The following is a 20,634-nucleotide window of genomic DNA, read 5'->3' on the forward strand; positions in this document are numbered from 1 at the left end:
TGAGATTTAGGGGGTCATATGGATGCCATATTATCCATTTTACTTCATTTGAACTCTGTTGTCTGGTTTTAAAGGAGTTTGGTCACTTTTGGGCTTGTCAGGCAGGGGACTGATAGGCTACTGTTTTTCCACATCTTTCGGATGTATGGAATATCTGTTGCAATGTTTAGAAGCATTTGTGATAAAGTTGCACAATATAACAATAGCGTGTTGTCTGTTTTTAGATGGGTTTTGCGCTTTTTTCCCCAATAGGCTAAAGTTGAGTTGAATCACACATGAGGTGCGTTGTGATGTTATACTATGTGAGACAAGCCGGGGTCTGTCTCTTTGAAGCGGACGTCTATTTGTATATAACAACACTAGTGCGCGAGGATGTGAGCGTTTTCCCCAATCGCCTTTCCCAAGTTGAGCAAACTTTACGCCATACGAGAAGCCCATTTAAATTGCACGGATCAATGAATGAAAGTTTAAGCTGAGGCTGAGTGAGAGCGCCTGCTGTGATGTGATTGGGCTGAGCGGCGAGCTCGTGATGCTCGGGCACATATAAAGGGCGACCTGCGCTCCTGTCATGCACGCGGCTGGAAGAAGAAACTGCTGAAGAGATCAGCCGGACAGACAGAGCCTTCATGATACTGCCCACATCACACGCATTTCCTCAACGAAGTCGCCAAGAGCACGCACCGCACACCGCGCAAGACCTAAAGGAAATCCTATTTTATTGCCCTTCGTAAAAGCCCCAGTGTCATTCAGTGAGAGATGCCGCCAAGGACCGGACTTTTGCTGCTCGCCGTGCTCATCGCCTCCGCGTACGAACTGGATCTGAACGAATCCTACTCGCCCAGGAGAGCACGCTTCTCCCACAACAGCCCCTGTAAGTAGGAAGCGTTCGGGAATAAAGAGCCGGTTGTGTGCTGACGCGCGTGCAGTGCGCTTTGCTTGGTGTAGGGTAGATCATTTGAGAGCTGTCATCTCCTCTGTGATGAGCTCTCGTCCAATGCGTCTATTGACCTGCTCTGTGACAGATGCATCAGCTAGGCTGAGTGAATATCATGCTCATCCTCTGACCTGCATGCGATCATAGTTCATTCTGGCGATGCATTGAGCGCGATGAATGAATGTGCATGATGATTCCGCCGTCGCTTTCAGCCTCAAAAGCAGGAGTTTCTACACTGCTACAGTAAAAACCTGTTAATTGGTTACCTTACCACATAACGTGAAAAGGATAGCCTACTTTTACTGGAAAATTGGAAAATTAAAAGTGAAATCTATGAATTAGCCTATATCGTTTAAAAGAATATGCGTTATGTGTCATTGTTACAGTGTAATTATATATTTCAGTACTGAGCAACATTAATTAACAATACTATAGGGTTAGGGTAGGATTAGGGTTTGGTTGAGGTATAGTAATTATGTAATTATTATTTGGTAACACTTTATTTTACAGTGTCATTGGGACATATGTTGCATGTAGTTGTAATAACTATAAATGATGCATAATTCCATGCAACTAATCCTAAACCAACACCTATTCCTACCCTAACCCTATAGTATGTAGTTACTTAATATTACTCAGTACCTAAATGTATAATTACAGTGTAACAAAGTGACCCATAATTATATTACTATGGTTATTACCATGGTATGTACATGTAACAAGTGTTACCGAATATGCATTTAACAAGGCAATACATACACCTTTCAAATACTGTTAAAATAGTGTATCTTTTAAGTAAAAAGTATGAATTGCATTATAGAGGGGGAAATGCATTCAATTTGGTAATACAAAGTATTATATTATATTTTATGGCACAATGTATGAATCACCTTAGAATGAATGGAGATTAATGACAAAACCATCACATTTGTTTAGATTTTCCACTCCTTTAATCTGATTGGTCGAACGAGTTACCAAGAGTGCTGGTATTTTATATAACATAAATAATGCATAATTCACTGTTTGCTTTTGCTGAGTGGGTTGCTGGCTCCTTTCATTGCTGTAAAAACAATGTGTGAAATGTTAATATTTACTTCTTATTTACAGAAGAAAAAAAACGATTGCATCCTCATAATCATCCTGTGTGCTGAATATCAGTATGGCTTTGTCATGCTGATATTCACTATCACAGCATTCTTGCTTGTGTGATGGTGTTTTGCATTTGTGTGGGTGACACTGGTTCTGTCTATTCTGTTATTATTAGTCACAGTTGCAATTTGTATGATCTTCCATTATGGTATTAGCACATTTTACAGTAGCTATTCAAAACAGATTTGAATAGCTTAAAACGGTTAGTATTGACAAGTTCAGGAAACCACAGCTACCAGATTACTGGTAAAGTTTCCAAAAAAGGCACAGAACCTTCAAAGAACCTTTTAATGAACAGTTCCTTAAAAAATATGTTCTTCTTAGTGTGAAGAACATTTAGTTACTCAGCAAATGAAGAATGTTTGTTGAGGGCTGGTATAATAAAGTTTAATAGTAAACTGAATGAGCCTCATCCCTATGTCAATACAACACTTTAAAAAAGTCTGTCAAAATAGGGTCATGTGCATGTACTGTGTTAGTATAAAGGTATTTTCTATATACATTTTTCCCCATATGTGACCCTGGACCACAAAACCAGTCAAAGTCGCACGGGTATATTTGTGGCAATAGCCATCAATTGGTCAAAATGTTCGATTTTTCTTTTATGCCAAAAATCTTTAGGGTATTAAGTAAAGATCATGTTCCATGAAGATATTTTGTACATTTCCTACCATAAATATATTATTAGTAGTAATATGTATTGTTAAGGACTTCATTTGGACAACTTTAAAGGCAATTTTTCTTTTTTTTTTGCACCCTCAGAATCCAGATTTTCAAATAGTTGTATCTCAGCCAAATATTGTCCTATCCTAACAAACCATACATCAATGGAAAGCTTATTTATTCTAAAACCGAATTACCATTATGACTGGTTTTGTGGTCCAGGGTCACATGTTTACATGGAGAACAGGACTATAAAATAAAGTGCTACACGTTTTAAGAACCTTTTGTGGAATGGAAAGTTTCCAAATGTTCCATGGACATTCAAAATCGGCACAGTTCCAATATGGACAAAACCAAAGCAGAGTGAAATATCAAAGGGTGATACAATTAAACACTAGACTAAGACATTTACACAAACATCATATACATACATATACATCATTTTTCCACTAATATTTGTCTATGAAAGGCTGATCCACTAGGCTATATAAAAGGCTTTAACCAGCTAACCAAGCTCTTCAGGTTTATATGAACATGACAGGTGTTTTAGAACATCCCACAGCAGGTGTGAAGATTACGCAGGTAGAGAATTGGCGGGTGGGCGGTTCGCTTACACTAACTTTAACGGAGTAGGATGCTTTAAATGGCATTGTGTGCACTTGAAAGGGCCCAACACTATCACAGATGATGAATTGGTCTGACTTACTGCTCATTATATTGAAACTGAAGATCTGGTGTCAGTGTTACAAAGGGTTCTTGCTTTGTCAGTAATTAATATGCTGCAGAGAAAAGCTTGTCCAAGTGTCAAATAGTGGATCTGTGTGTGGTGTGGGACGCTCAGTTCCGTTCTGTCTCTGGTCAGGACGTGAAAACCTTTGTCAAACTCCACTTGGTATTTGCATAACTTCCTGTTGTACTTAGTTGCCAGGGAGACATGTACTGACTCAGTGCTTTTGAGACAAAGCGGCAGTGGTGCACCAATAATTCCAAAAGAGCAAAATGAGCAGTATATTCTTTACAAAGCATAATACGTAGGGCATATTCCAAGAAAAGTTGTTGTTTTTTACATTTCACTTCTTCGTGCTGAAATCACAAAATAGTTATTGAGACTTTTTATACGGAGTTCATTTACAACTGCAATTTATCTCTCGCTATCTTAAGGCTCTTCGGTGTCAGTGCCGTCATCCGTCGGACGCTGATGAAACCACAGACCAAATAGTGAGAATAAAGTCCATTCGTAAACTACTGAACTCTACTTGACATAGTAAAACGTCTCCAAATCTGTGAGGTACAGCTGAGTCATGCATTAGAGTCTGGTGTGAAACACTGACACTCAGAGGCCACAAGTTCAAGTCAGGGTCACGCGCTCTGCAAGTTGAAATCTGAACAGGTAGCTATGCAAGTGTAGAAAATGAATTATTCATTCCAACAATTCATCCTATTAGTCTGTGTGTGTAATATCACCTGTCAAGAACAGTATATAGGGGCTCTGATAACTTGAGGTTTTACAGCACTTGATGATACATGACTGAGTAAGAGAGAAAGCAAACACAAGACTGCACATTGTCTATTGATGTGTTTTCTTGGATCTCAAATGAGTCCTGACCTGTCAGGGCCCATCACGGTACCCTCAAAATGATCAGAGTGAGTCGGCCAAGCTGTATTCAAGTTTCATTAGTCACAATATGTCTAATCATTCTGCCTGTTTTTCCACTGCAATACAATAAGTGCTCTATGAAAGAATCAAGCGCAATATCAAACCCATATTTTATGCCTCGTCTCAGCCGTGTGCAGTTTAAGTGAAGGGACATCCCCCTTAACTGTGTGGCCCAATTCATCCGTAACTGTACTTTCCCCTGTAAGGTTACTGATGACGTCTATAAGGGTGTCCGATGATACAGAAATAGGCCCTCTTGTAATGCAATAACAATAGCAAAATCAGAGTAATTTAACTTTTTGTTTTTTGACGGTCCCAGTATTTTCCCTGGGAGAGGCTGTGTATTTTGGCTTCATCATATATTTGAATTAAAAAATAGTATGTATGAAAAAAACATATTAAAGAGAGTACTTATTACAGAAATAATATACTGATAATATACTACTGCAATTAAATGAAAATGTATTATAGTTAAAAATGTATATTAAATGCAAGAAGTACATTTTTATATGGTCTATTTCATAATTATTTCTTTCGTCTTTGAAATATGGTTTTTGACAGTATAAACTATCCAATGTACTGACAAGCATTTATGGTAAAGTATATTCAAATATTTTTTAATGTCATGTATTTTAATATATTTATAATTACACCTTTGTAAAGATGTAGTTGGAATTTAGTACATTTAGCTTTAAATGTAATACTGGATAACACACTAAAATGATAATCAAGTGATTTACATGTGCTTCAGTATGTTATGCTGCGTTCCAGGCAGGTTTTTGAGCCAGTAAGTCACGACTTCAAACCGCGACTCATGACTTTGTAGTGTTTCAGGCAAAGTCACGCCAAACTGCCTGAGCGCAAGGTATTGCGGTAGCTAGATGTAAACAATGCATGGTGGACCGTACGGGGCTTATGCTCATGTACATCATTTATATTGACAAAGGTGCTTACTCCTTGCTTATTTGAGGGAAACAGAGGAGAAAAACGGCGCATAAGGCAAGAGAAGCTGTTATACCTTTTATTTTACGTTATTTGTAGAATAACGTGTACGACTTCCATAAACACCAGCTGTCATTGCTGTTTTTCGCGGGCTATGTGACGTCAGAGCTCGTAACTGGGAGTATATCGATCTAGAAGGGTGTTCACAGGTTCAAGGATGATAAGTCACAGGTTTGACAGCCGTTCCAGTGCACTTTCACGGGTAGAAGTTTGGAAAAACACGGGTAGCTGGTTGCCTGGAACGTGTACTTCTTTAAAGCAAAACATTAGTATTGAAACATAATGATTTAAATTGTACTCTAAGGTAAAACTTGATTTGACATGATTACAAAGTGTACTTTTTAAAAATGTACTTAAATATACTAAACATTTCCACCGAAATTACCTGATTTGTCCCAGGAAATCTTCCACCCTAGACCTGTCTGCGTCTGCATTTCCATCGCGGTGTAAAGTACTGTAAAGTTTAGTCCGGTTATGTTGGACTGCGCGCAACTTTCCAGTTCCCGCTGGATCTCATCCTCCGCATATAATAAAGCCTGAACCTCGTAGTCGGTCTCATCGGTCGTTTTTTTTTAAACTCCATTGTTGATTCGAATAGCAAACTATTCTAACTGCACGCACTGCAACACACTTTTATAAAAGGTGGTTGAAATAAAATGCTGAACGGAGTCAACCAATCAACATGCTGCATGGAGTCAACCAATCAGCATGTTCAGCGCCCGAGTCCCACCCCAGAAAGTTCCTGAAGGGGGAAATTTTTACCTGGAACTTTTTAGACCCTGGTCCCTGCGGTCGAAACACACCGAGTACCACCCCAAAGACCCTATAGTTCCTGGGGAAAGTTCCTGCAGTGGAAACGCGGCTATAGTTATGAAAGTGAACTCTCTTTTAAGTGATATTTTATTTCAGTGATATAATATTATATTAACCCTAACCCTAACCCTACTTTTAAGATTTTAAATAAACTATAAGTGCTAGATTAAAAGTAGGGTAGGCAATTTTCAGAGAGGCTAATAATAGCGAGCTAGCTTTGAAAGCATTAGGACCCGTTTACACTAGTGCGTTTTCGTTTTAAAACACTGTTTTAAAATGAAAACAATCCTCGTCTACACTGGCGTTTCAGAAACGATCTCTGTCTACACTGCACGACCGAAAACACGTCACATGACCGTTCATGTACACTGGGCATGCGCTTACAACTGTAAACAGTTACCTCTTGAGCATGTAGGCAGCTGCAGTATTATACAAGACAGTGTTTGACTGCACAAAAGGGACCACAAAGTCAGCAAAGCATGCGGTTCCGTCTCCGTGTTATTGTTTACACGGTCGTCTGGGCTGGTATGTTACAGAGCCGTTGAAAGAGACGGCTCTGGGCTGTGTTTCCCAAAAGCATTGTAACAATAGCCACCAATGGTCTCTACGATCAACTTGTAGAGAGGCGTGCAATGCTTTTGGTAAACACAGCCCAGAGGTGTCTCTTTCAATGGCTCTGTTACATCGGTCTGATATTGTCGTGTTCGGGTAGCGTAATGTGGGTAGCCACGCCATAATTTTCAAAAGTGTTTGCTTACACAGAAACGCGACCCCAGAGTTTTCAAACTAAAATGGGGTCTGCATCGTTTTCAAAAGTATCCATTTTCATGGTTTGAAAATGCTGGAGTAGTGTAGACAACAGCCGTAACGGTAGCAAAAGTTATGCGCTTTAAAACAAAACTAGTGTAAACGGGGCCTTAGATCCCACCCTCCCTTCAGAGGGTCTCCAAAGACACACCTCCTTCAAAACACAAGAATGTGTACAGCAGGGAGCAAATAAAAGCATCACGAGAGACTGCGATAAATATATATATATATATTTCCATAACTCTGCGCACCTGCTCACGCTGACATCGCACATCATCAGCACGTTTCATGCTATGCAGAGTTGGACAGATGTCAGTCACCGAGCACCACAACCAAATTTTACAGTTGCTCCTGTACCAAAACAATGGAAACCAGTGATGTTACACTTGGAGCAGTTTGTGACTCAAATGTATGCGTTTCAATGTCATCACAATCAATGGCGAAATGAATCTGCAGCAGTCAGGTGGTACAGGTCAGTGCTCTTTAAGTTGCTTGTGTTCATTACTATTGTAATGTTATGTGCTTTGAGACATTAAATCATTGCATTCGGACCCAATCTAATGATTGGACGAACATTTTATGGTCCTATGCCTTCCACAGACGATATACATACACATAAATACATTTAGACCACTTAACTTAGTGATTGCTATCAGGATATGAAGAGACTTTCAACCAGCATAACAAAAAATATTTCTGGAACAAATCGCCTACCCTGCCTTAAAGCATACTTCTTTTTTCACAAGGGTAGCGAGTCTAAAATCACCCCGAAGGCTAAGACATGCGTCAGTAAGACACCTCAGTTTGGATCACATGAGTTTGTGCACACCACAGTACAATTTCGCTCACAAGCAGAGCAACTTATAGTCATGTATTGTATTCACAAGGAAAACTGTGTCACTGATAAGAGAGGCCAGTCATGGAAACATTTCACCATCACTTGACCCGACGCTAACAGCCAGTGTATAGTGATACAATTGTATTTGATATTAAGACGAAGATGTTTATCATTGTTATGACTCTCAGGAGACTTAGTAGAGTTCTCAGTTGTGTTTCGTTGAAGCATCGAGTTAGTCTTGGATGCTTCTCCTTAAATTCCTTTGGAGTACTGAAAATAGAAACAAAACAGTAACAATATTATATGTGAATAGCATGAATCAGATCATTTAGTTTTGGAAGAATTTGATGAGAGGTGTTTGAGCTCATATTGAGATCTATAACTTTAGTATCTTGGCAAAGCTGAGCATGGTTTGGGATATTGTTGCAAACATTAGATGAGATGTGTGGGTTCCCTGCTGAAAAAGCTTGCTTGCTAGCTTTAGCTATAGTCTCCCAGACTGGTTTGTTGATTTTTTTTCCCCACTGGTCAGATTGAGAGACCAATTGGACACCCTCATCCTTGTCTCGGGTCATTTTGACCCAAAACTAATAAAATAAAAAATAAAAAATTGAGTGTTCATCGGAGTGGACCAAGACCTTAGAACTTTTGTTGCACTTGAACCACAAATACACACATACAAAATGTTTATGTGGTTGGAATAAGAAGTAACAAATCCTTCAGTCACGGGTCAATTCGACCCCTTAGAAATTAATGGAGTGCAAGGAATGCTTCAGTATACAATGAAAAACCTAACAAATGCTCAAAATGAAAACTAAAAATGCTAAAACTTTACCGAGATAAACTCGAGAACTGACTTTACAATCCAGCGGAACAGCTCTGGCAAAAGTCATGAAATATCATGTTATATAATTTTTTTTTTCCCACAAGAGGTCGACAGAGACACCCAAATTGACCCAATGGGAGATATTTGAGCTAGTTTTTGTGTTAATGTGCTTAAATTATATTATTTATTGATAAAATCTAGTAATTTAAAGGTTAAAAAAATAAAATAAAAAATCTCCAAAATAAATGCATTAAAAAATACTATAAAAATGAAATGATATAAGCTTTCTGGACAAAAAAAGAGGATAATTTTAGGGCTTCAGGTCATTTTGACCTGTGAGGGAAAGATTTGAAAATAAATCCACTTTGATGCACTTCCAAAGAATGAGGACTCACGCTCAAACTGATACGATAAAACCGACACCATCGTTACTGTTCGTATCACTGTATGTTCGAGTTCTGAGGAAACTTCTGAAGCGGAATTCAGAGATGATAATGGTCGTTTCGTGTGACTGATGCGCTGTAAGCTTTTGACCAATCACAACAGACTTGCGCCATCTGACCAATAAGAGTAGAGTAGCTCTCAGAAAGGAGGGGTTTAGAGAGACCAGATCCTTTATCAAAACGATTCAGACACTGTGATAAAAATGGTGATGCTGTAATGTATATTATGAGCAAATTTTAATGTTATTTGACCATGGACCTTATAAACCTACTGTAGACTCCAAAACAAAATTAGTAATAATAGGGGAGTTTTAACAGAACGGTCCCATTCATTTCCATTGCAATTATCTTACTGTAACCCTGATTTTTGTGGGAATCAACATTAAGTGCACCGTCAATTGAGTTTAACTTGTATTGAACCCGGAATATTCTATTAATGTGAACATTGAGCAAATGGCCTTAACAGAATGTACATCTGAGATCTTGCCCGAACCTGCCCCTATGGACAATAGACGTATTAATCGCATGACATTTGGGGGGTTTCTGGTTAAATCATAAGTCTGCCTTTTGCCAGGAGCATTGACACAGCAACACACAGCCTATTTTTCCTTTAGATACAGTAAAGTGAGTGTATATCAGCACCAGTCTCTCTGACACAGACACCCTTGAGGTTCTTTCTCTGCGTGGCGTGGGATCCCGGGCCCCGCAGGCTACGAGTTCGTGCGCAAAGCGTTTATAGTCTTTGGCGCGGAACTGTTGGAGGTGGTGGTTTTGGCCCTCTTACTTACCCCGCTGAACGTTATTGTCTTGTCACATGTAAGGGTAATGGAAACAATGGGTCTTGTGCCAAAAGAGAGTCAGCAGAACCCAATAGAGAGTGGCACACATGCCCTACACCCCTCTCTCTCACTCCCTGACGACGGGGGCAAACACAGGGCACAGAACGCCCAGACTACCACAAGAACCCCTCAAGGCCTGCTGTGGGTATTCTTCATTCATTGGATCACAGTTCCAAGAACAGAAAAATGGCTGGAATACCCATAAAATTTATGGCAGAGAGTGGAGTGGAGTAATGACACCAATGCTTGGCTCAGTTACTATACATTTCAGGGTGTCAAGTGGCTAGTCAAGCTTGTTGTTATTTGTCATTTTAAGACAGAATTTGGCTTGATATCAGAACTGAATGGAAACTCACACCATGTCACATATAAAACCCTACTATTCATGGAGTGTTCCCGTTTGTACTACAGTTCCCCCAGACTGAACGGTATTTAAACATCCCGTGGGCTGGAGGGTGATAATGAGAATGTGTCCCCTTAAAAATGATCCCATGTTCACTTGTAAGTGAGGTGGGGAATTAATGATCTTGCCTAAATGGTTTTACAAGTTCTTTGGTACTACACACAATGTGTTTCTCCTTAAATCATTTCCCATGAGAATATATTCCAGCATTAACTGCCCCATACCTCCACACTGGGAGTCCAAACCTTCTCCAAAGACTGCTCCCTCATCAACCCTAAATGGCTTTCCTCCAGGTCTCTGTTCTTTGAGAGTGTACAAGCTGAACTGTCCATGTAATAGAAGGAAGTTAGGTTATTTCATTGACTGAACAGAGAACGGGGGCCTTTTAAACAAGCCTTTTAAACAAAATAAGAAAAAAATGGACATCTTCATCCTGTTCAAAAATGTTCACCCCCCAGCTCTTAATGCATCGTGTTAATGTTTAAACCTTTTTTTATAGTTGTGTTTGAGTCCCTCAATCATCCTCAGTGTGAAAAGATAGATCTCAAAATCATACAGTCACTGCTGGAAAGGGTTCAAATATGCAAAAGATGCTTGAAAACTGAATAGTTTGCAGGACCTGGAGGATTTTTCTGAAGAACATTGGGCAGTTTAACTGCTCAGGACAAACAAGAGACTCAAGAAAAACCATCACAAAAAACAAAACAAAACAGGGAACGACACAGTATTAAGAATTAAGGATGCATAAACTTTTAAACAACGTCATTTTTACAAATTCAGCTATTTGTTTTGTCTTGTGGACTATATGTAAACATATTTTATGTAAAATATCTTATTCAGGACAGTACTAAATAAAAAATAACATGCATTTTGTATGATCCCTCTTATTTCGTTCAAATAATTCACACTTTCATAGATTCCGCAAGGGGTGTGTAAACTTTTGAGCAAGACTGTATATATATTTCCAAATATATCTGGTTTAGATTTTCTAAATAATATGTGCAGTCATTTATGATTTGAACCAATGACAATACAATAAGGATCAATGTGGTCAAGAATGCTGTTAGGTTCTTGAAATGTATCTTGTAAAATCTAACAGTAATTTTCTTTTTGCAGCGGATGTGGCACGCTGCTTGAACAGTGCACTCCAGGTGGGCTGCGGTGCCTTCGCCTGTCTTGAAAACTCAACGTGTGACACAGATGGCATGCATGACATCTGCAAGTCCTTTCTCTACAGTGCTGCTAAATTCGACACTCAGGTATGTATGTTTGTGTACAATTCAAGCCAGAGTACAATAGAGATATATCAGTTCATCGATGGAAACACAATATCCTATTGATGTCAAAGACGCCTATTGAGCAGACAGGAAGAACCTAAGAAGCAACAGGATTGGATGAATCGTGTCAAATGAATGCTGTTGAATACCACTGAGATGGGACTGTACTCAGAAAGGCCTGATGGGGGATATTATTTTCAAAAGTTCCTATTACAGATTTATTACGGAATTCTTAATTTATTAGTCTTAATGTACACAACCCAGCCAAAAAAAGAAAAAGTAGCTGTTTGGATTTAAATAAGCAAATGCTTAAAGGTCAATGATTGGATCATTATTGAAGTGATTAGTATGTTTCTAGCATGTTATATGTTTGGCAACAGTTCTTCTAACCCTAATTGATGGATTGTGTAGCTTTTCATTTCTTAAACAACCGTGTAGGAAGACACATCATATGCCATATTCCAGGATGGCAATGTCAAATCAGGCTCAAATTGTGAACAAATGGAGCATGAAGGATCATTTTCCCCTCAAAGTCCAGACCTTAAATTCTTTGAAAGTCTTTGGGATGTGCTAGAGGAGACTTTACAGAGTGCTGGACTCTTGCATTGTCAATACAAGATCAAGACCAAAAATATGATGCACCTATTGATGGAAATGGCATCACAACATTTATTTCCATCGAGAAGTGCATCAACAATTCACTTGTTGAAGACTAAATGTTGCCTTAGTTTGGCGACCACCTCAAGCCAAGTTCTTATTACAGATGAATTGATTCATCAAAAAGAACTGGCTCAAAAAAATGACCTGTTTGAGAATTACTACACAATGTTCCGCCTAATTAAAACTAAAACCTCTTCAGTTTCATGAGATGGATTGAAGTCACAGTTCAGGTCTGTGCTTGACGTGGTTTCCTGTTCATTTTGCAGGGAAAGGCTTTTGTGAAAGAAAGCTTGAAGTGCATCGCCAATGGCATCACTTCCAAGATCTTTCTGACAGTCAGACGGTGTTCCACATTCCAGAGGATGATATCGGAGGTTCAAGAGGATTGTTACAGAAAGTTGGACATTTGCACAGTGGCCAAATCAAACCCAGAAGCCATTGCAGAGGTGGCTCAGCTACCCAGCCACTTTCCCAACAGGTAAGACTCTTGAACAGAATGAAAAGACTCCATCTTATGGTATATACAAAAACACAGAAAGGGTTTCAGGATTGTTGACCTTACCATTACGCTAAATTAGGGAATGGATTCCATTGTGCAAAAGATTTGCCCTTTTGTATTGATTGTGCACCTGTACTGTACTTCAAACCTTGAAATTATATATATATTTTTAAAACTGTACTTGTAGATAATATAATATTAATCAAATGAAATGAGTGCACTTAAAGAGAGTACACTTTTATGTTTCTTAACACACTTAAATACAAAGTGGACTTTGTAGTAATCTCAAATTAAACATTTCTAACACTTTATTTCGATCGTCCACTCTAGACATTCTACTAAATATAAGTAATTTTGCAATTATATGTCAACTATCTCTCATTAGAGTATTAGTAGACTAAAACTTTATTTTGATGTTCCCCCAAAAGACTAATAGTAATTTTGCAAAACATGTCAACTTATTCTACTAACCCGAACCATAAAGGTCTTTGCACACTGAATCTGATGCGTATTAATTAATCTGTAAAAATAAATTTGCAAAACAATTAAAATGGAGTCTTCAAGCAGTGAGGAGGATTTTGTTGCTCTCTCTCTTCTTAAAAAGGGAAAAGGAAAGAGAGATTACGTAGAGAAAAAGGAGAGTTCCACCTCCTTACCAAGGATCTGTGGGATTATCCACATATGTTACATGTACTTACCATAGTAACAGTAAATTATGCATAATTACATGCAACTAACCCTCAACCAAACCCTAATCCTACCATAACCCTATAGTATGTACATGTAGTTAATTAATATTATTCAGTACTTAAATATATAATGTAACATTACACTGCAACAATGACACCGTAGAATATTAGTGTAAGAATATTAATATCAAAATTACATTAAAGCACATTTTAGATTACCATAAATGCTTGTCAGTACATTTGACAGTACACTTTAACCATATTTTAAATACAACAGAATTATGAAATTACATATAAGGATTTACTTACATACTACTTAAGTGGTAAAATCCAATTAAAGGGTTAGTTCACCCAAAAATGTAAATTATCCCCTCAAGCCATCCTGGTGTATATGACATTCTTCTTTCAGACAAACACAATCGGAGTTATATTACAAAATATCCTAGCTCTTCAAAGCTTTTATAATGTCAGTGAGTGGTACATTAGATTTTAAAGCCCCAAAAAAGTGCATCCATCATAAAAGTAATCCATACGGCTCCAGTGGGTTAATAAGGGCCTTGTGAAGCGAAGTGATGAGTTTTTGTAAGAAAAATATCAATTTTTATAACTTTATAAACTATAGTCTATTTAGTCGTTACCTGGCTTCTTGTAACGGCCGTACACGAGTCGAGTTCCGGCGGAAGAGTGACCTCTGACCCGACGCATGACGTAGGATGTAGGAGTAGCATAAGCTCAGGTGAGAGTAGACGCCTCTCGCGGTTCAAATAAATAGGGCTGGGCAACAAACTCAAGCTCCTCCCACATTTCTCTTTAAAAATTCTTGTTTTAAACTTCTAATTCATGACCGGTGTTTTGATTTGCTCTATCCTCTGTGCTTCTGCGTTCATCAATACGTCATGCATCGGGTCAGAGGTCACTCTTCTGCCAGAACTAGACTTGTGTATGGCCGTTACCGGAAGCCAAATTTCCCTGACTTGTCCATGACTTCTAAGATTTTATCAATTTCCATGATCTTTCCGAGTCAGAAAAACACAAAATCCCGGATCTAGTATCTTTTTTGTGTGCTGTCAAATCGATTAATCGTGAAAAGTTTGTAAATATGTAATATATGTGTGTATATATACCAGCATACACACACACAATATAAATGCACACATATTATGTTAGATGCATTTAATCATTAGAATACAAGCTTCTTTGCATTTTTGTATATTTCGATTTTTTTTTGTCTACACACCTCGTATTTGGAAATTTGAATTTTTGAAGGTGCAGTTGTTGCTATTTTTTAGATACAGAAAATGCGAAACTGTGGCAAGACAAGGCAGGGGGACAGTGAAAGATGCATCGTTCTCTCACAGTCCCTCAGCCTTGTCTTGCCACAGAAACATTGTGCATTTCCATAAACTGTTATCTTGTGTGTCATTAAACCTGGATAGCCTCTATTACCTAATGCAGAAAATCAGAAAACCAACTTCAGTCTATGATTAAACTGTGAATTTTTAGCATCAAGCATTTCCATTCAAGTTTTCCTTACACAATATTTGCATAAACATAGGAATAGTGCAAACTTTGCAAGTGTCTAATGAGCTAGATAGTATATGCCTTTATTGTTATCTGATTTTATCTGAAATTATTACACGGCTCTGTGGAATACTCGATTCTGATTGGTCAATCGCGCATTCCAGCGGTATGTTATTCCCAGATAACAACTGCCAAAGTGAATAACACACCGCTTCGCGTCGGGGTCCTGATCACTCTGTCTGGGTTTATTCTGCGATAACAACAGGCTAGATGTTCATTATCCCCTACTTAAGTGATTTTGTGGCAACCAATATTTAAAAAATAATAATAATTTGAGTGTACTTCGAAAATTTTAGCCCATTCTTTCGTTTCAGATAGCTTTCTAATGTAGCTTAACCCACTAATATGTTGACGCACTGGCTCAGCAGGAGTTTTCTCTGTCTCGCCGCAGGTTTTATGGGAAACTACTGCAGAGTTTGATGGAGTGTGATGATGAGACGGTGGACCTGGTGAGGGCAAATCTGTTGACCCGATTAGGGCCCGAGATCACCATGCTCTTCCAACTACTGCAGAACAAGCCGTGTCCGTCTGCCGCAGTACCTACTGGAGTGGAGACTCGTGGTGGGTGGCGGTGGTCTGTCAGTCCCCATGAATACAAGCACCAGCCAAATCTACGCAACAGAGATGCCTCCAATCTCTTTGGCAAGAAACGCAACATTGGTGACAGTTCTTAACTTCAGACCAATTTGCCATCGAGCACACATACAAAAATGCAAAGTGAAAACACATACACACACACACACACACACACACACACACACACACACACACACACACACACACACACACACACACACACACACACACACACACACACAAAAGAAAGCAAGACAAAACAGTGGTTTATTTTCTGAGGCTATACAGGGACACATTCCTTCTCAACTGGAAAAAAAGGCATGCACCAGTGCGAAAACATCTCGAATGTCAAATTATCTGTTTATCACTTCATATTCGACGAAAAGAGTTGTACGCGTTATTTCGAGGGGAAATCGGCCTGGTTTACAGACCGATCCGTGTGCAGGTCAAGTCAAGGTCATCGTGAAATCCAGCGGAAGTCATCCAGGCCATAATGTAGAAAATAACTCTAGAAACAAAAGGAAAATAATATTAAAAAAAATACAATAAATAGCCATTTGTATATGAAATATATCTTACAGAGATTACAGCAAAGAAAATGTATCTGTATATAAACTGAATCTAGCGTTGATGTGAAATAGTTGGCATGTGTTATAGAAATAAGAGTGTACTATTTATTTATTAACAGATATTTTACTACTACTTTAGCTGTTAATCTCAAATTGCCACTAGCCTTTTTGTGAAACTCTCCCATTTGGCGAGAGCTATCTTTAAAGATCTATGTGCAGGAATTCATTAAAATACCAAAAAACTGAAGCTCACTTCAAACGCCGTAAATCATAAGCATCGAGTACAGCAACGGTAGATGTCAGCCATCCACACTGGACGACCAGTCATTATTTATAAAAACGAGTTAGACACGCACAGGAAGGGAGAGATAACTTCTTTTTGCATTCCTTCGGCTTCGTTCTGTAGCTTTTTTCCACTGTTCGAAAACATTTTCTTGACTCTTGGATCGTCTCTCTACTTATGATCTGTTCAAGTAGTGCAGTACAAATAAACTCTGAGAGGAAATTCAGTTCGAAGCCCTGAGCGCATTGTTAGCGCTACGTCTAATCACATATTTTTGGCCAACTTATTGGACAGATGAACAAATTACTCCCTGGTGAATATGACATGCAGAAGTGAGTTCAAGCACGCTGTTCCCAGCATTGCTGAGACGACAAACAAACAAAATAAACGTAAAAAAAAAACTAAATGTCTATTTAAAAACGTATTAATTGACTTATTAATATTTATTTTCTTACTATATTATTTAAATGTTTATTTTATTACATTTCTGTGGGCAATATTAGTTCATTCAGCAAGCATCGGTTTACAGATATTGTGCTTTTTAATTGCTTAGGCGTCCGTTTTTGGGAGCTATTTTAAATTTATTTAATCGATCACTTTATTTAGTCATTATGAGTTGACTGTACAAGACCCATGTAATGACTCTGTGCTGGTCATGGGGGAACATGCTGATCATATGAGTCAGGCGAATGTTATATGGGACCACTATAATGCCAACTTTGTCAAAAGTTTATTGAGCATTGCCACATGCTGTGTATACATTCAGGGTTAATCAGCTATATAGAGTATATGGTTAGCTTTAACGGAGTAACTGACATCCAGTATTTCAAAGCGCTGGAGGGCGAGGCGGCTCAGCCATCGTACGTGAATTAACGCAAGCGGTTAATTTGGGGGCAGTCACTGCAAAGTGTTTTCCGGAGCCATTCTCGACACTATGCAATATACAGCGTTTCGGAAAGGCCTATTTCTCTCAGAGTGTTGAATGGGGAAAGAGCTCTTTGTAAGTGCTTCTTGGCGAAGTTCTGATTTGCAAGGACTGGAGGCAGCGTTTGGCTTGGGAATGACTGAGGAGCGAGGGCCAAATCCAATCAAACTACCGCAAAACCACTTTTCGACTAGTCCCGTCCAAAAATAAATTCCAAAGCAAAGCAGCCATTTCACCACTGAGCGATCTAACCATTAAAATGACCAATCTGCATCCCTTAATTCTTTTGAAAAACACAGCCTAACCATTAAACGGCTTGTTTTATGGTGAACCTACGCCGGCACCATATTGGTACTGTGGTGATAATACAGCAGTTTGATTGAATTGGACCCAAAGAGTAATGAGAGAGAAGAACCGGAGGGGCAGAATGACTGTTTTTTTCTTAAACCAAATGATCTGCAAATCTAAAAGTAATTCACCAAACTATGCAATAATCGCTAGAAAGGTTTCAAACTAAAACCCATGCTATCGAGCCCTATGCGGAAAAGGGGGCATTTAAGTTTTGAGACTTAAGCAGTAGCTTTTTTTTCTTCACCCATATGAAATCAGACCCCCACCCCCCACCCCAGTAATCCTTTTGGGTGTGTTCACACTTGGCATGTTTGTTCGGAATAAAAAGAACCCTGGTGCGATTGCTCTGTTAGTGCGGTTAATTTGAGTAAGTGTGAACGCTGCCATCTGAACCCTGGTGTGCACCAAACAAGCAGACCAGGAGCGTCAAGATGGGTCTTGCTCATGGGTGTCGGATCCATTGTATGTGGGTGGGGCAAGACCCAAGACCAATGATATTGGACCCACTCACTTTTATCGCTTCTAATTCATCAGAACATGTCTGTTTACCTACCCCTAACTGATAAACACTTATTATTAAACACGTTAGATGCTTTATTTTCACTTTTCTAATATTTTCTTGATTTTTATTGAAAATAAATGCCTTTCCGATCTGATATGTGATGGGAAAAGGGAGTAGAGCGAGTTCGGCAAAAGGCGACCTCAGGTCGATTTGCGTCAAAACGTCTTAGCCCCTACACTATTGCCACTGTAAATTAATCAGTGGTTTCCGTAATTTTATCTGGCCCAACCAGATGTTTGTTAAACAAGGTGATATACTTGTACTTAATGTAAATGACAGCTACTCCAGTAAAAAATTTCTGGGAAAGGACCCACCCACATTTTTTTTGCTTCCAACACCCATGGTCTCGCTTCGCTTCCAAACAAACTCTGGTGCGGTTCGAATGAAATATGAACGCAACTTGGCCCAAAGACATGTAAACTGCTTCTCCGCAGCAGATCTTGGTTTGTGTGTGTGACGGATGGATTCCTGCTGCTGTTTTGACTCCATTACACATTTTATAAGCTCTTCACAAGTTCTCAGCTGGTCAAAATACCATCATATGTAGCTACGCACATACAACGAGCGCTTTTAGCCTAGCACACGTCGATGAATATTTGTAATAAAACATATCCCTATGCCTTTAGGTTCGGTATCTTTAAGTTCAGTGTTCAAAATGCCAATCTGAACGGTAAGCGGACCAGGGCCAGGCCATCTGTAAAGATGGAAGATGCACCTTCACTCTCTTCCATTGTAGAAAAGTGAAGCCGCCAATGTCCAAATATGGCGCTGACATCTTGAGTCTCGCGCAATAGTGAGCATGATGTGGAGCCGCGATATCAAGGTCCTACCTAATCAATCACATGCCTCTAAACTTTTTGTGAAATAAACAGTTATGGAAATGTAGAAATAAAAGTTAAAGCTCCAATCTCCTCCCAAAGTTCCTGAAAAAATCTGTTGATGCCTCAGTGACTACTTCGCTCAAAGAAGCTGTCAAACTCAGCTGTCAATCATAACGTCACACCCCCGTTTTTATAGCATCAAATAACTAACTAAAACCAAACTTATTTAAAGAACGAACATGATCTAATATCAGCGTGATAAAAACTGCTTAAAATGACCGAAACCATCTTTGGAAAACATTTATTTGAAGTGTAATTTGATTGTTTAGTTTGTCTATGTCCCATTACATTACATGGAGAGGGCGAGGTTTATGACCTATACTGCATCCAGCCACCTGGGGGCGATCGAGGCGCTTTGGTTTCACTTTTTGGGTCCAGACCAAACAAGCTAACCAAACTACAAGTGTGAACACACCCTCAGTTTGTTTTTCTTTTTTTGACTTCCCTGTTTCTGGTCAGAATGGTTCATTCACTTTCTCTGTGTGTGTGTATATGTGTAGTTATAATAATATATGCACTTTCTGTCTCTTAGGACCACTATAAAAGGGCATTGAAGCATAATCAGATTCTGCTCAAACACACCAGAACAGCTGCTGTATTCTTGTTGAACAGGCAGGGATGTAGTGGCATATAGCGAAGATTTTTTTTTTTTCTTTGTTTTTGTTTGGGGAAATATGGTATGATAATATCGCAATCTATTAAACACCATACCTGTACCAAGAAAAGCTGCTAAACTGATTTCCAACCCCACTGTGTTAATGTTAAAGCTTAAAATCCCATCTATTTTTACAACATCCACTGTGTGCGAATCATGAGTGACTCAATTATGCATTACCATTTTCAACCGCAGTTCTGGTATCTCAGCAACAAGGTGTCCATACCATCTCCAGAGAAACAGCAGCGAGTGCAGACGTTCGCCTCAAGCCAGCTCAAGGACATCTGATTTCGTGCTTAAAAAGATGTTGGCGATCTACTCTTAAGTAGCATTAAAGTTTGATTACGCTGCTCGGAAGGTTTGGCCACTCTTGTACCGACCACTGGTTCATTTCATCCGTTACTGAATCAAAGGGAAATGTTAGTGTAAATGTGTGTTATTTTGTTAAATTATTACATTGCATTTGTTAGACTGCTGTGGATATAAGGCTTTTTTTCTCACTCAAAGCCTCTGTCATGTAGCTTATACCATTCTATTCCTATTGTGATTCAGAGAATTTTCAAAGTTGTAATGGATTTTGTACAACTTCAGAGAATGTATATTTTATCAAATGTCTGTATTTGGTGCAAAGGGGTGCCTACGGCGCTGAAAGTTTAGTGCAGCCCTCTGGTCATTTGAACTTGAACAGCATTGTGTCCTTATCACGATTTATGGTGGATTAGCAGAGCTTGGAGACTGACCCTTCTTGTTGC

General features: G+C 39.0%; 1 protein-coding gene across 1 annotated transcript; it reads left to right on the forward strand.

Moving 5' to 3' along the window:
* Positions 1–756: 756 nt before the first annotated feature.
* stc1 (stanniocalcin 1) lies at positions 757–15,754 on the forward strand (the record flags this gene model as incomplete). Its single annotated transcript, XM_079827097.1, has 4 exons — positions 757–871; positions 11,491–11,633; positions 12,578–12,789; positions 15,472–15,754. 4 exons carry the CDS (start codon positions 757–759, stop codon positions 15,752–15,754), a joined length of 753 nt encoding a protein of 250 aa, XP_079683223.1.
* Between the last annotated feature and the right edge of the window lie 4,880 nt (positions 15,755–20,634).

The sequence above is a fragment of the Gobio gobio genome (assembly GCF_949357685.1).
Source record: "Gobio gobio genome assembly, chromosome: 10".
In the NCBI taxonomy this organism is placed as follows: Eukaryota; Metazoa; Chordata; class Actinopteri; order Cypriniformes; family Gobionidae; genus Gobio; species Gobio gobio.